The sequence below is a fragment of the Periplaneta americana genome, chromosome 11 (genome assembly GCF_040183065.1).
Source record: "Periplaneta americana isolate PAMFEO1 chromosome 11, P.americana_PAMFEO1_priV1, whole genome shotgun sequence".
Lineage (NCBI taxonomy): Eukaryota > Metazoa > Arthropoda > Insecta > Blattodea > Blattidae > Periplaneta > Periplaneta americana.
Genome location: NC_091127.1, coordinates 161,694,519 through 161,708,663, shown reverse-complemented (window position 1 = coordinate 161,708,663; position 14,145 = coordinate 161,694,519). Strand labels below are relative to the sequence as shown.

At 34.1% G+C, this 14,145-nt stretch overlaps 1 protein-coding gene across 2 annotated transcripts in view; it reads left to right on the top strand.

Annotated features, from left to right (window-relative positions):
* The window catches only part of LOC138709519 (dual specificity mitogen-activated protein kinase kinase 7-like), a 94,435-nt gene extending 81,180 nt beyond the window's left edge, over positions 1–13,255 (top strand). The window contains exon 10 of one of the 2 annotated variants that reach the window (XM_069840342.1): positions 12,387–13,255. In XM_069840342.1, coding sequence (XP_069696443.1) covers positions 12,387–12,555 — 169 coding nt within the window. In that variant the 3' untranslated portion in view covers positions 12,556–13,255. The remainder of the gene's footprint in view (positions 1–12,386) is intronic. The other variant, XM_069840343.1, reaches the window with a different exon arrangement.
* Positions 13,256–14,145: the final 890 nt, after the last annotated feature.

Below are 14,145 nucleotides of genomic sequence, written 5' to 3'. Positions count from 1 at the left end.
ACGATTTGGCATGGATTCCACTAATTTCCCACAAATATTCTTCATTTCTTCATCGTGAAACCATACACCAATGAGGGCAGAAATCATCTTCTTCTTTGTAGAACAATCCATTTTTTGCATTCTTCTTTTGCAAATTGACCACAAGTTCTCAATGGGGTTGATGTCGGGTGAGTTGCCTGGCCAGGGGAGTACCTGAATATTCTTCTTGTTGAAGAATTCTGTAGTTTTTCGAGTCGTATGGCATGGTGCCAGGTCTTGTTGGAACACACCTCTGCCATCTGGAAATGATTTTTGCAGCTGGGGTACGATTCTGGTTTCCAGTAAGTGAATATATTTGTCAGAATTCATCATTCCCTTGATAGGTATTAATGCTCCAGGCCCTTCATGTGTAAAACAATCCCAAAACATTACTTTAGGGGGGTATTTGGGTGCTTGTTGGAGATGAGCTGCTGTTACTTTTTCGGATCCTTTCTGTACGTAAGAAACACGGTGGCCGTTGGACCTCGAAATGAGACTCATCGGAAAAAAGTACATTCTTCCAGTCATTCACTGTCCAGTGTTGATGTAATTTTGCCCACATTAAGCGTTTTTTGCACATAACAGGGGTTAGCAGTTGCTTCTTAATAGGCTTACGAGCCCTTCGTCCAGCTTCCAAAAGCCTACGCCACACTGTTGTGACGTGAATATTCGCCCCAGTGGTAGCCATTAACTCGCGGGTTAAGTCTAGGATTTAATTTACTTTTCCTGACAATTAAATGATCATCTGCAGGTGAAGTCTTCCTTTTCCGGCCACAGTTTCCTTTTTTCTGGGGTGTGATGGATCCAGTCTCCCTGTATGTTTTATGATCGAATTAACAGTAGCCAAACCGATGTGACATTCTGCAGCAATTTGCCTCTGTGTCATAGAAGAATGCTCTGCTAATGTTATAATTTTAGACCGTTTTCGTGGAGTTGTATCCATTTGTGAAGACGACAGAATGTACACAGGATTGCAGTATTAAGTCTCCAACACAACTGAAATGCTTATAAGTACAAAACGACAGGCAAAATGTCACATATTATAAAAAAAAATAACGACAAACCTTCAACAATGGAATTACACGTACTACAGATGTCAATTAAAGCGGTATGAGCAGCTGTGAGGCCAACAATGACAGAAAATGTAAAAATATGTCGTGTTCGGATTAATTTGCACGCTACTGTATTGGCGACTTATGCTGTAGCAGAATCCTATTGAAGGAAACCAAAATTACTCTCCCTTCCAACCAGTTGATCGATAAAAAGTAGTGTGCAAAATCAGGGTAAAGTGCCTGTCGGTACTTATTGTCTGCTAAAATAAAAATAGTCCAGGTCGTGAAGGGGCACTTATTGGGAATGATGTGATTTTTCTGCTCTGCTGTTTTGGGAATTTACATACCCATGCAGGTGCAACCAAACCTTGTTTAAAAAAATAAGAGATGGATGTATCTCCCCATGTATCATGTGTCATAGGGTTTTAGTTTAGTTGTTGTTTTCTGAACCAAACTGTAGGAAATTTCTGTTTGTTGAAAAAGTCCTCTAAGAAATTTTTTTATGAGAATTTCCTTGCTAAGCATTTAACGCATATGGTTGGTTTTTTTTTGTATATAATACTTCCAGTTTCCAGAAATTTGTTAACTAAATGATGAGCAATTGAACTACTGTAACATTAACACTAGAAAATTGTTGTTCATATTGCCTCTGTACTTCTCGAGCAGATTTTATCAGTACAGTAGAACTTGGTTATAGCGACCTCGTCTTGTACGACACCTCGCCTATAACGTCAAATATTCTGTGGTCCCAACTAATTCCCCATAAGACATATGCTTTCCTACCTTGCTTAATACGACAAACGCATATGCGTCTACCTCACATATAACGTCATTTTCAGCCTCAGTTTGGAATAAGATTTTCTAAGAACCAAAGTATTTTAAGAAATATTTTGTTGAAATCTGACCCTGACAAATTCTTTACAGTCTCCTTCTGTCGTAGACCTCTGGAATGCAGGCAGATTCCCCACCCCATTGTAACCTGCCCGAATTCATGCGGTATTAGATCAGTTTCGACAGGAAGTTTTCACTAAGTGCACGCATTTTAACACAGTATGGCCACTAAAAGAAGTGAGTGACGCTTTAGAAGTCATTAGAATTATGAACATGTTCTATGAAGCTAGGAAAGGGAGCAGTGAAATTGCAACTGAAATTATGAACATAAAACGTAATTTAGCTCTAGAAAGTGTGTATTGGGCAAGTAGAAGACGCAGAGTAAAATGACTGATTACTTCACTTCTAAGTAAGTAAAGTAGTTTGGTGAGTACTGAACAAACTGTTTTAATACAGAATACTGTATTTTATTATGTTCATTGTAGGCTTAAAAGTCAATACATAAATCTAAAATAAGTCTAATTAAATTTATTTTTCATTTTCCACCTCACTAGATTGATAATGTGAATCTCGGTTACTACGACATTCGTTTATAACAACATAATATTTAAGGTCCCTTGGATGTTGTTATAACCAAGTTCTACTGTATATAGAAATCGTGTATGAACACTTTTTTTTTTTTTCAGCAGATAAAGTCATTCACGTCCGTTAACTTGCATCAAAGGCAGATAGACACCCACTACACATTGTAGAAAATGACCTTACTTGACTTTGTGTTGTATGCCACGCATGAGAGATTATTATTAGAAGTTGATTGGCATGTGAGTCACACAAAGGTTATCTGTTATCTGACACACACAGCTATTTTTCAGATTTTCATGCTGTATCAGATGTCTTTCAGGATTGGAAGACATAGCATACCCTAGCGAGAACAAAAACCACTGTCTCATAGGTAGAGATAGAATGATTTCTTTGGGGAGGCATAATATTTATTTATTTATTTATTTATTTATTTATTTATTTATTTATTTATTTATTTATTTATTTATTTATTTATTTAACCTGGTAGAGATAAGGCCATCAGGCCTTCTCTTCTCCTCTACCAGGGGATTACAACTACAATATTAAGAATACAATTACAATTATAATTACAATTAATATTAAATTTATAGATACAATAAAAACCAAAGTATTAAAAGATTAACTGATTAATAAAAGCTAGACAGTTTATTGTAAAAGTTAAGAAGAGAGAAGCATTTCTTTTATTGACTAAGTAAAAATTAAACCTACTCTACGCAGTAAGAAAATGCTTAATAAGCTTGCTTTTGAACGCTACTAAATTCTGACAGTCTCTGATGTCACTGGGTAGGGTATTCCACAAGCGCGAGAACGAGATTGTGTATGATGATGAATACGATGATGTCTTATGTGTTGGTATGGCTAGTATGCGGCTATTTTCCGTGCGTGTGAAGAGATTATGATATGATGACAGGTAACTGAAACGGGAGGCAAGGCAGGTAGGTGTAGAGGTGTGAAGGACTAGGAAAAGGAGAACAAGAGAATGGAAATTTCTACGTTCGTTAAGCCGTAGCCAGTTTAGAGTTTGGAAGGATGGGGTAATGTGATCAGCGCGACGGACATCGCAGACGAAGCGAACACAAGAATTATGAACATGTTGTAATTTTTGTGATAGGATTTGTAATAGAATGATAAAATAAGCTAATTTATAAATACATATTCTTATCATGAGCATATGAATGCTCCCACATGCATAAAAAAAAAGGCAAATACATACAGATATCCTGAGCATAGTGGCAGTGCAGCATACATTCACTGTGTGACAATAGCGTCACTAGCTGTGTGCTCTGCGCTGTTGCTGCCGCCGAGATTTCAGATATGAAATATTGCATACATACCAACTACTTCAGATATGCTGAAAATGGTTTTCTGCAGTGAGAGACACTCTACATCTCTTAAATTATATGATATCCTACAGTTTAGCTTGAGTAATTTTTGTCGCTTCATGTCATATTGCATCCTTCAGTTGTTCTAAAGCAGCGTTCTCAAACTTTTTTGAAGTGGGGACCATTTTTTTTTAAGTCAGAAAAGTTCCACGTACCACCTTACTCTTGTTCCCTCCGAAAGCAAATTTATCATTTTTGTAGCATATTTTAATATCAATATACATTACTTATATTTTTAAATAGAATTAATTAATTAAAATTAATTAAATTAATTTTATGCTCGACCATGCCGAAATGTAGTAATTATACCTTTAATGCATGTCATTAAAGTACACCTACTCATTAAAGGTCAGGTCTTTCAGCCAATGACGACTCAGGTTACAACTGTTCAGCCAATGACAGGTCAGCTTTCTACCGTTATAAAACCGCAAGTATCGATTATTCTCGGATATGCAATCGAAAGAGAATTAGCGAAAAGTCACGGAGGCTGGAAATCCAATACTGTCGCAGAAGGTTATGTTCTGTTACTATAATAATTAGCGTTAATTGTAAATAATATTCAAATAAATTCAATTTGTCATCTCGTTTTTCAATGTCTAATTTAATTTCAATGTTATCTCTGTAGGTTCTTATGGCCTAGAAAGGTCAATGTGGACATCTGTTCCTCGGAAAAAATCAATACTTTCGCGTCTGCCAACATCTCACAACATACGGGACATTGGTCAAGGTCAGATACAATAAAATTAATAATATCAAGTTAGAAATATGGTCGAGCATAAAAAGTCGTATGAAACTCGCCTAATGGTAATTAAGAAGCTCGTATGAAAATTATGAAACTCGCGCAAAATTCATTTTTGTTTCTTTAATAATTCAAGGTTATTAGAGTTTGGATAATCTTTAACTTATTAACCAAAAAAAAATAAATAAATAAATAAATGTTGGTACTCACATTAAAGAGATGATGAGCCTGCTGATTATTGCACAGTTGTTCTATATTTGGACGTATGCTGGTAAGCTTAAATCGGAGATCGTCACATACATCTAGTTGATTTCGGTACTTTGTTTTCATTAGAGTTAGTGATGAAAACCCTTTCTCACACAGATACGTAGAAACAAAATGAATTATAATCTCTAGAGCACCATTGTACACTTCACTATATTCTCTTTTCACTTATGATGAAGTCCAGAAATTAACCATACCTTCCGCTTGGAATTTCATTTTAAGTCCGGTCTCATTTGAGAGTTCAAATAACTGTTCTCTTTCACTCAATAAAAGTTTGCTAGTTTTAATATCACAATGGAAGTGATCACGAACCCAAGAAAATTCGTCATATTTACTTGGAAAATAAGTTTGAAATTGTGACCTCAGAGTTGTATTATTGGTGTACGACGTACAGTACGTGACCATTTCAATGTGCAGACTGGGTGTCTGCAAAACTATTAAGAAAATCATAAATACATGAAAAGGTTCGGTCCTCTGTTATGAATTTGGGTGGTCCCTGGCTAGGTTGTAGGGGCGGCATCAGATGTGCAGGTAAAAGATGGCGAGAAACACCACGTTCATAATGCTTTAAATCCCTCTTTTGTTATTGAGAGTAGAGTGGGAAGTCAGTAGACGGATAGGGTAATAAATTTCATAAAATGTCAGTACTGAGAGAAAAAGTGAAATGCGATTGCCATGTATCATTTCCAAACTGTGACATTTTCAGACATGATTTTCTGACATGATATGCAATTTGTTTGAATTTTATTTTTTCTTCTGCCTTTTTTGAAGGATCACAAAGGCAGACCTCATTGGGGTTTATGTTTTTCTTCTGATAACATGGGGCAGTGACATTGAGTAAGACTTTTTGCAAATGGAACAGCATCATAAAAGAAGATTAGATCCAATCATGATGAGAGGCTATTTCTGAATATGATAGTCCATAAGAGGAAGGATGTTTTAGAGCAATGTTTGCCTTTGACATCTTCTCTTTGCAGTTGTTTCTTGTATATGTCTATTTGTATTCTGGTGGTGTGGTAGAGAAGGCTGAGGGCCTTAACTCCACCAGATTAAATAAATAAATAAACAAATAAACGTAGGTGGATAATCATTTATTCATTGTGTATTAAAAACAGTTTGTCTTTCCATATTTATATTTCAAATTTATTTACAATTTACATTTGAATTGAATACATATGAATAGATACCCGAAATGAGCATATGCTTGTGCTCGGGTACAGTCCAGTAGTCTACATAAATTTTACAGGGATCAAATAATAATGCTGATGATATAAATAATAGTAACAACAACAACAATAATAATAATAATAATAATAATAATAGAATAATCGTGACAGAAATGATAAAAAGATTGTAATACAAAATAATTATTAATAATAATAATAATAATAATAATAATAATAATAATAATAGAATAATCGTGACAGAAATGATAAAAAGATTGTAATACAAAATAATTAATAATAATAATAATAATAATAATAATAATAATAATAATAATAATGATAATAATAATAGTGATAAAACAAAAATATTTACAATAATAAAATAAATACTAAGACGGATAAAATAAAACATAAAACCACTAGCGACAGTTAACACAACTTAAATAAGCATATAATAACCGGAAAAAATGACTAACTCGAAAATCAACAGAAAAGTTCGTTGTATCGCAGACAACAGCAACCGCCATATTGACATGTGTTATGCATTAATGGTAGTAGGGGGGAGCTGAAAGTCTACGTAACTGCCGTTCTCTTCGAATCTTCTCGTATAATCATGGGAATGTCTACGAGTCAAACTGTTCATTATTACCAGGATAAATACAAATAATACTGAAATATATTAATCGAGTTTCAGTTGTAGATCTCTCCTTTTGTGCAAGAGGTATCGTATCAAAATATTTTATGAATGGCGGGGAAAATATAAATTTCAATAACTTTCTAGTGACAAGCTATAGTGACAAGTACAATCAAGTGTATCTGTGGCGATGCTAAGGAATCATTTATTGGAGATATACACTGTTATTAATTAAGAAAATGATCTATTTATATTTATTACAATGTTTTATCTTATAGGTTACATGCATCAGATAAATACAATAAAATTTATCAAATATCATACAAACATTTTCATTTTATTTTTAAACTTAAGAATGTGTAAATTGCTTAGGTCTTTGCTACATTTTCATTTTAATTTAGCTTTCTTTTCTGCAGTTTAGAAATATTGTGAAAATGCGATCCAATTTGGCTTAATTGCCTACTGTTGTAATTGAGATGCATTTTCGGATTCAGAAAGCCAGAAGTAGTAGTAACTACGTTATTTCATCTTTGAGCAATTTTCTTCCTTCAAATTTCTTAACTATTGTTTCTCTAGTATTCCTCTAACCATTAGTGTACATGTGTTACAGTGTTATTAAACATTTTTGGAAATATTGAAGTTACAAAAATGTAATAATAATAAAACTACTAGTAAAGGAAAATTAATGTCTCTTAATTTAATGGTTTTCGTAATTAAATTCCAACATAACCTGTGCTTGATAAATTGTAACAACCTACTCAAGTGTCAATGTAAAACAATTGCTTAAAAGATTTAACAGCATGGTATGAATTTTAATTGCGTGTTATAAATATTTGTTTGGACAATATGACAACATATACACTGTTCTCCCCCAGTTTATGGAGGTGATTCCTGCTGTTATTTGCGACAAAAAATGTAAATAAATTAATGGGATCACATTTATTACGAAATTACAACACATTTTCGAAATGCGTAATAGTGAATGGAGCACTGGGCATGTTTGTTGCCATACCTACGAGCACGTTGTTGATAGTCTCTATTTATTAGGCTGATTGGTGTAAGTTACATCATAATGCCTTACAAGTTTTCTTCTGAGGAGTATGCTGATAATATCTTTATTATTAAAATTAAATTTTATATAATAATTAGAGAGTAATGTACGGAATATACAGACATGAATAAAAAGTGAATATACAGGCTAAAAGCACAGTCTAGTATATACAGTCACGAAGCTTGAGTTTTGAGGGTGCTACAAACAATAGACTGTGCCGGTACTATTTTGCATTGTCTGTAATGAGGCAATATTAGCGATCCTAGTGGTTAACAACTATCTATGGATGCATTACGTATTGAGCTTCGTGACTGTATATACTAGACTGTGCTAAAAGTATGATTTTTAACCTTCTAATTGAGACTAATCTCGATTTCGTATGATAAACATAATGGGAGAAATGAACATTTATATATGTTAGTGCGCACTTTTTCGGGAATTTCCATGTTGTATTAATTCCAAAGCAATGAAGTTTGGTCCCAGCAAAAGTATATGGGTTTCGTTTATTTACTGTTGGAAGACATATAAAAAGTTGCAATCAATTTTGAAAACATAAGATCAAACCTTTGTCCGATTTGATCTGAAATTATTCAGTAGTGACAATACTAATACCAAGTAATGTAGTCATATTTGAAACTAGTAGTAGCTGGTCATGTAGCAAGAACAAAAGTGTGTGAAGTAATGATGTGTCATTCAGAAGACCACTCTAAAGGCATGTTTACCCTGGATAAAAATAAAGATGAAAAGACACAAAGCTAAAGTCTGTTGAAAAGTTCTTTAGTAAGCATGTGAGCATCAGATTACTCTATTGGATCTTGTTGAGGTGGTGACAGATGAGCCTAGCATTGATGTAGATGACCACTATGTGTGGTTCATTGCCAATTAGATGAACAGTGGATGGTATGAGAACTAGGTATGGAACTACATTAAGAGTACAATGGCTAACATCTTCCTAGAACTTACGAATCCAAATATCTTAGAGTTATTTTCGATAGTAAGTTAACATGGAGCAACCATTTGAAATACATTTCTGAAAAAGCTCGTAAAAGATTCTCCCTTCTAAAAAGACTAGCAGGAAAAAAATGGGGATGCTCTAGGAATACTTTGAACACTACATACAAAATGTTTATACAGCCAGTGCTGACATACTGCGGAGAAATTTTGATTACTTCGCCTTTCATAAACGAAATAGAATATGTTCAAAACCAAGCTCTCAGGCTCATTACTGGTGGAATCAAAACAACTTCAATAGATTCTATGAGATTCCTCACTAATATTAACAGCATCAAAATGACAATAGAAGAAAAAACACTGATTCAATATGAAAAACTTAGATTACCAGGAAACAATTGGCATTCATACAGTCCTCTCTATAGATTGAAAACTCAAACAAATTTCATATCCATAGTTCAAAAATTAAAACAGAAAATCAATATCCCGAATTTAAAAGAAAACTTACAAATTAAACCAAACCCTTTAACTCTGTTAAATATAGAATATAATCTAAATTTAACAGAAGAAATACTGAAATCAGAAGTAAACACTGAAATACTGAAACAATTGTCTTTAGAGACATTTAATATTAGGTACCCTCCACAAAACTGGCTTCATTTATACACCGACGGATCCTTGATCTCCAGAGAACAAGGTGCCGGTGCAGGTGTTACGTGCTGTCTCTTCTCACTTTATAGATCTCTTGGATATGGAACAACAAGTTTTGATGGTGAAATCATTGCAATAAGTGAATGTCTCAGGAATCTTCTATGCCACATCAATAAATTTAAGAATGCAGTTATATTGTCAGACTCCAAAGCAGCTATTCTATCAATAGTCTCTAAACACACACCTTCATCTCAAACAGCAGAAATAACTAAAATGCTCTCTCAATTAATATCACTCAATAAAAGAATTGTATTCCAATGGATACCATCCCATTGTGGAATCCTGGGAAACGAGAATGCGGATGCATTAGCAAAGAAGGGCAGCACTGCTACTTACAGACCTGTTACTAAATCTACGTATTACTCTGTGAAGAGATTTATTAAATCTACATACTTAGACTTCAACAAACAAAATTTGATAACACAATCACAAGGGAAAAAATGGAACTCTCTGCATCATAATCCACAGTTAATTCCCGATTTACCACGAAAATCGTCTGTAGCTGCATTTAGATTGGCAACAGGCCATGACTGTTTGGCCAAACACCTGCATAGAATTGGAATATATCAGTCCCCCAACTGCCCATTGTGCAACTCAAACCAAGAAATGGATTCGGAACACCTCAAAATCTGTGCTTCATTGGCTGACCATGATAACATCTTTGAAAAATATTGGAGTGCAAGAGGTCAAGTGAATTTATTGTCAAACACCTGGCATTAGAAAACAACAACAACATTAAGAGTTGCATATCCTATGCGTCATCCTTAGTCATCGTCAAGAAACTTCATGCTGCAAGTTTCTGGAACATCATCTTTGCCATTTTATTTTAATATTTCGAGACAGTGGTAGTGCGAAATCCTGGAACATCTATCATATTTTTCAGACGTTAGGTAATGCGACTGCTACCTTTATTCAAGACAAATTTTTTTGTATGATGACTGCAATTCTGTGAGCATTAGGGCACACTTTCTCCCGTGTCAATGTGAACAGTTTTGCAGTGGTGTCTGGCGTCTTTCCAGTATGTGGGAAAGGATTGTGAAAATGGATTTGAGTCTACATTGGAGGGGCGGTAATGTCGCTTATTGTGACAATAAATCTTTTCGTCATTTTTAGCGATTTTTTCCATTCTTTTTTAACCACAATATTGAAGTTTACTACATACTATTTTATAATGTTAAATTTTGTTTTCGAGTTCCAGTAATACTTAAATTTGATGTGCTTGTTCCTGAGTTATTCAGGTATTATTTAACCAATGAAACCTGAAAGATATTTTTCGTGGGCAAATCGTAAAACAGCGAACGCTAAGCTCCGCCCACGACCCTTTTCCACTTTTCCCCTACAACCTCCCAACACACTCTAGCGGGAAATAGGAGTTTAGGGTGGGGGTGACATCTAGTGGAAGAGAGTGGAACAAAAAGAGTGAATGCGGCATTTACGGAGCAAAAAAGGAACTAGTCCTGTATCCCTCTCTCTCACTCTCTCTCTCTCTGTTCCTTGCATCATGTCTCTCTCTTTTTTTTTCTCTTACGAGTTCGCAGAGGGTAGTATTCGATCCGAGTATCTTCCTAACGAAACGCACGCACACTTTTTGGTCAACGCTTCAGACCTCTCGGCTACCGAGGTGAGTTCGTGGTAGAAGGGAAAATGAATCTATTTATGTTCAAGGGAACTGCCGTAACTTATTGCAGAAGTACGATTGGTGCAAGGATTCATAGCGGGAGACAATGATGGAATGGCGCGGAGGACAATGACCAAATAGCGTGGGTAGAAAGTGGCGGGCTTGTGAATTTAGCTTGGTAGGGGTTGACTGCGGGGGTGGCATAAGTGTTAACGCGCGCTGATAGAGCTTCATTGTGTCCGTATCCAGCTTCGTGTACAGACGGAACCACATGTCATGATGAGCCGTACCGAAGACGTGTACTTCTTCCTCAAATTGTGCAGGGAGAATTTGAAGGCGGATACTATATGGTACTGTGAGGAGCATGGATTACAGCAGACGAGGCTCTGGTGACTATTGTGTTACTTCGAGGACAGTGCAAAGTTAACAGGTGAATGTTGTTTTATGAAAAACCCACATTACATGTGGTTGTTGTCTAATGCACCCTAATTTGGTTGTGTTGTGTTAGTACATGTGGTTGTTGTCTAATGCGACCTAATTTATCCGTATTGTGTATTAGTATGTGTTAGTTCGAGGAAAAAAGTGTTGTGTTGTAAAATATGAAATACAGACGTGGACAAATTATTAGCAAAATTGAAGATTTTTATTATATATTTTTACAAAATATGATTCTTCAATTTAGACTACACTTGACATTTTTGCGTATTTCCAAATTATTAGCAAAATTGAAGATTTGTATTGTATACTTTTAGAAAATTTAACTCTTCAATTTGGACTACATTTGATATTTTTGCATATTTACAAATTATTAGCAAAACTGAAGGTTTTTATGATATATTTTTACAAAATTCGATTCTTCAATTTGGAATACAGTTGACATTTTGGATATTTTTTCAAATTATTAGCAAAACTGAAGATTTTTATTTTATAGTTTTACAAAGTTTGACTCTTCAATTTAGACTGTAGTTGACATTTTCGCTAATTTACAAATTATTAACAAAATTGAAGATTTTTATTATATATTTTTACAAAATTTAACTCTTCAATTTAAACTACAGTTGACATTTTTGCATATTTCTGTCTACTGTAATGATAGAAAAATGCAAAATTGTCAATTGTAGTCTAAATTGGAAAGTCAAATTTTGTAAACAGAATTATCATAAAAATCGTCAATTTTGTTAATAATTTGTCCACGTCTGTACGTGCGAGGCGGTAGGCAGTGATCCACCGAAGCGGGGCGGATAGTAGAGAGAGAGAACAGGCGAGCGAGGTGCCGAATGTTGACGGTGGGGATAACTTCCCCTACTGGTGTTCGTTGTTTCACGATTTATCCTGTTTCTTTCTTATTTCATTAGTTGATATTAACTGTTCACTATTATGTTTGCAGGTATGTGTCCCCTTCCCCTCCTCAGCCCCCACCTCGTCGACTGTCAGAAAGCAGCTCCGTCCCAGGGTCACCCCAGCACCGGCGTGTTGAACACTTCCGAGCACGTTTCCACTACACACCAGAGCCACAGAGACGTGTGTTTGGTGGGGGAGACTTCCAGGATCTCTGATAGATATGGAGTCTTCCCACAGTTGCATGTGTGGTGTGAAGTGTATGCTGCTGTACCTATATTTTTTTTTTCGACTGTGGCCTAGAAAATGTGTTACTCTTCGTGGTGTGGGGAGCACAAGGACATACAGTATTCGGAAATATAACCCTAATATTACAGTGTTTACAGATTATTTGTACATCTTCCTCATTTTTATTCATATTTTCATGTTCATAAATGTGAATTTTGGCTTTGATGTTTGATACAGTTGGTAATCTGGCTCATTGGATAGAAGGGTTAAACTTTCCCCCCACATTACTAAGATGTTTGTAAATTAATTTAAGGAAATATATTCAGCAACCATCAACTAGGCTATGGTCAAGTTCTGAAATGCATTTTTCATATTAGTCAAGATTATGAGGTTCTTGTTATTTATTTTCATCCCAATGACAAAACTTTGTGTCTGACTTGTCTAAATATCTTAACAGTGACATTGTTTTTAATGTTGACTAGCATTTGTGCAGTAATGATTTACATTACTGTTTGTAGCATTTGTGGAAATAAGAACGAGATGTTAAATTATTATTAAAATGCTTCGTATTTACCACAATTGTAGTATGTTTTTTATTGTTCTGTGTTAACTGATAATAACATGTACTGAATTACGACAGACAGTAATATAATAATAATAATAATAATAATAATAATAATAATAATAATAATAATAATGATAATGATTTATTTAACCTGGCAGAGTTAAGGCCATACGGCCTTCTCTAACACTCAACCAGGAGTAAAGACTGCGTTGCAAAAACACTACAAATTAACAAATTACACTACAATTTTACACACAAAACTGAATAAGATAATAATAATAATAATAATAATAATAATAATAATAATAAAAAATAAACAACAAATAAGAAGAAATCAGACATAATATATAACATACAGAAAGAAACGAAAAAAGCATAATAATATGTGAACAGCAGGTCAAAATAAATGAGGCATACAAAAAAAAAGACAATTATTCATAATAATAATAATAATAATAATAATAATAATAATAATAATAATGATTTATTTAACCTGGCAGAGTTAAGGCCATACGGCCTTCTCTAACACTCAACCAGGAGTAAAGACTGCGTTGCAAAAACACTACAAATTAACAAATTACACTACAATTTTACACACAAAACTGAATAAGATAATAATAATAATAATAAAAAATAAACAACAAATAAGAAGAAATCAGACATAATATATAACATACAGAAAGAAACGAAAAAAGCATAATAATATGTGAACAGCAGGTGAAAATAAATGAGGCATACAAAAAAAAAAGACAATTATTCATAATAATAATAATAATAATAATAATAATAATAATAATAATAATAATAATGATTTATTTAACCTGGCAGAGTTAAGGCCATACGGCCTTCTCTAACACTCAACCAGGAGTAAAGACTGCGTTGCAAAAACACTACAAATTAACAAATTACACTACAATTTTACACACAAAACTGAATAAGATAATAATAATAATAATAATAATAATAATAATAAATAAACAACAAATAAGAAGAAATCAGACATAATATATAACAT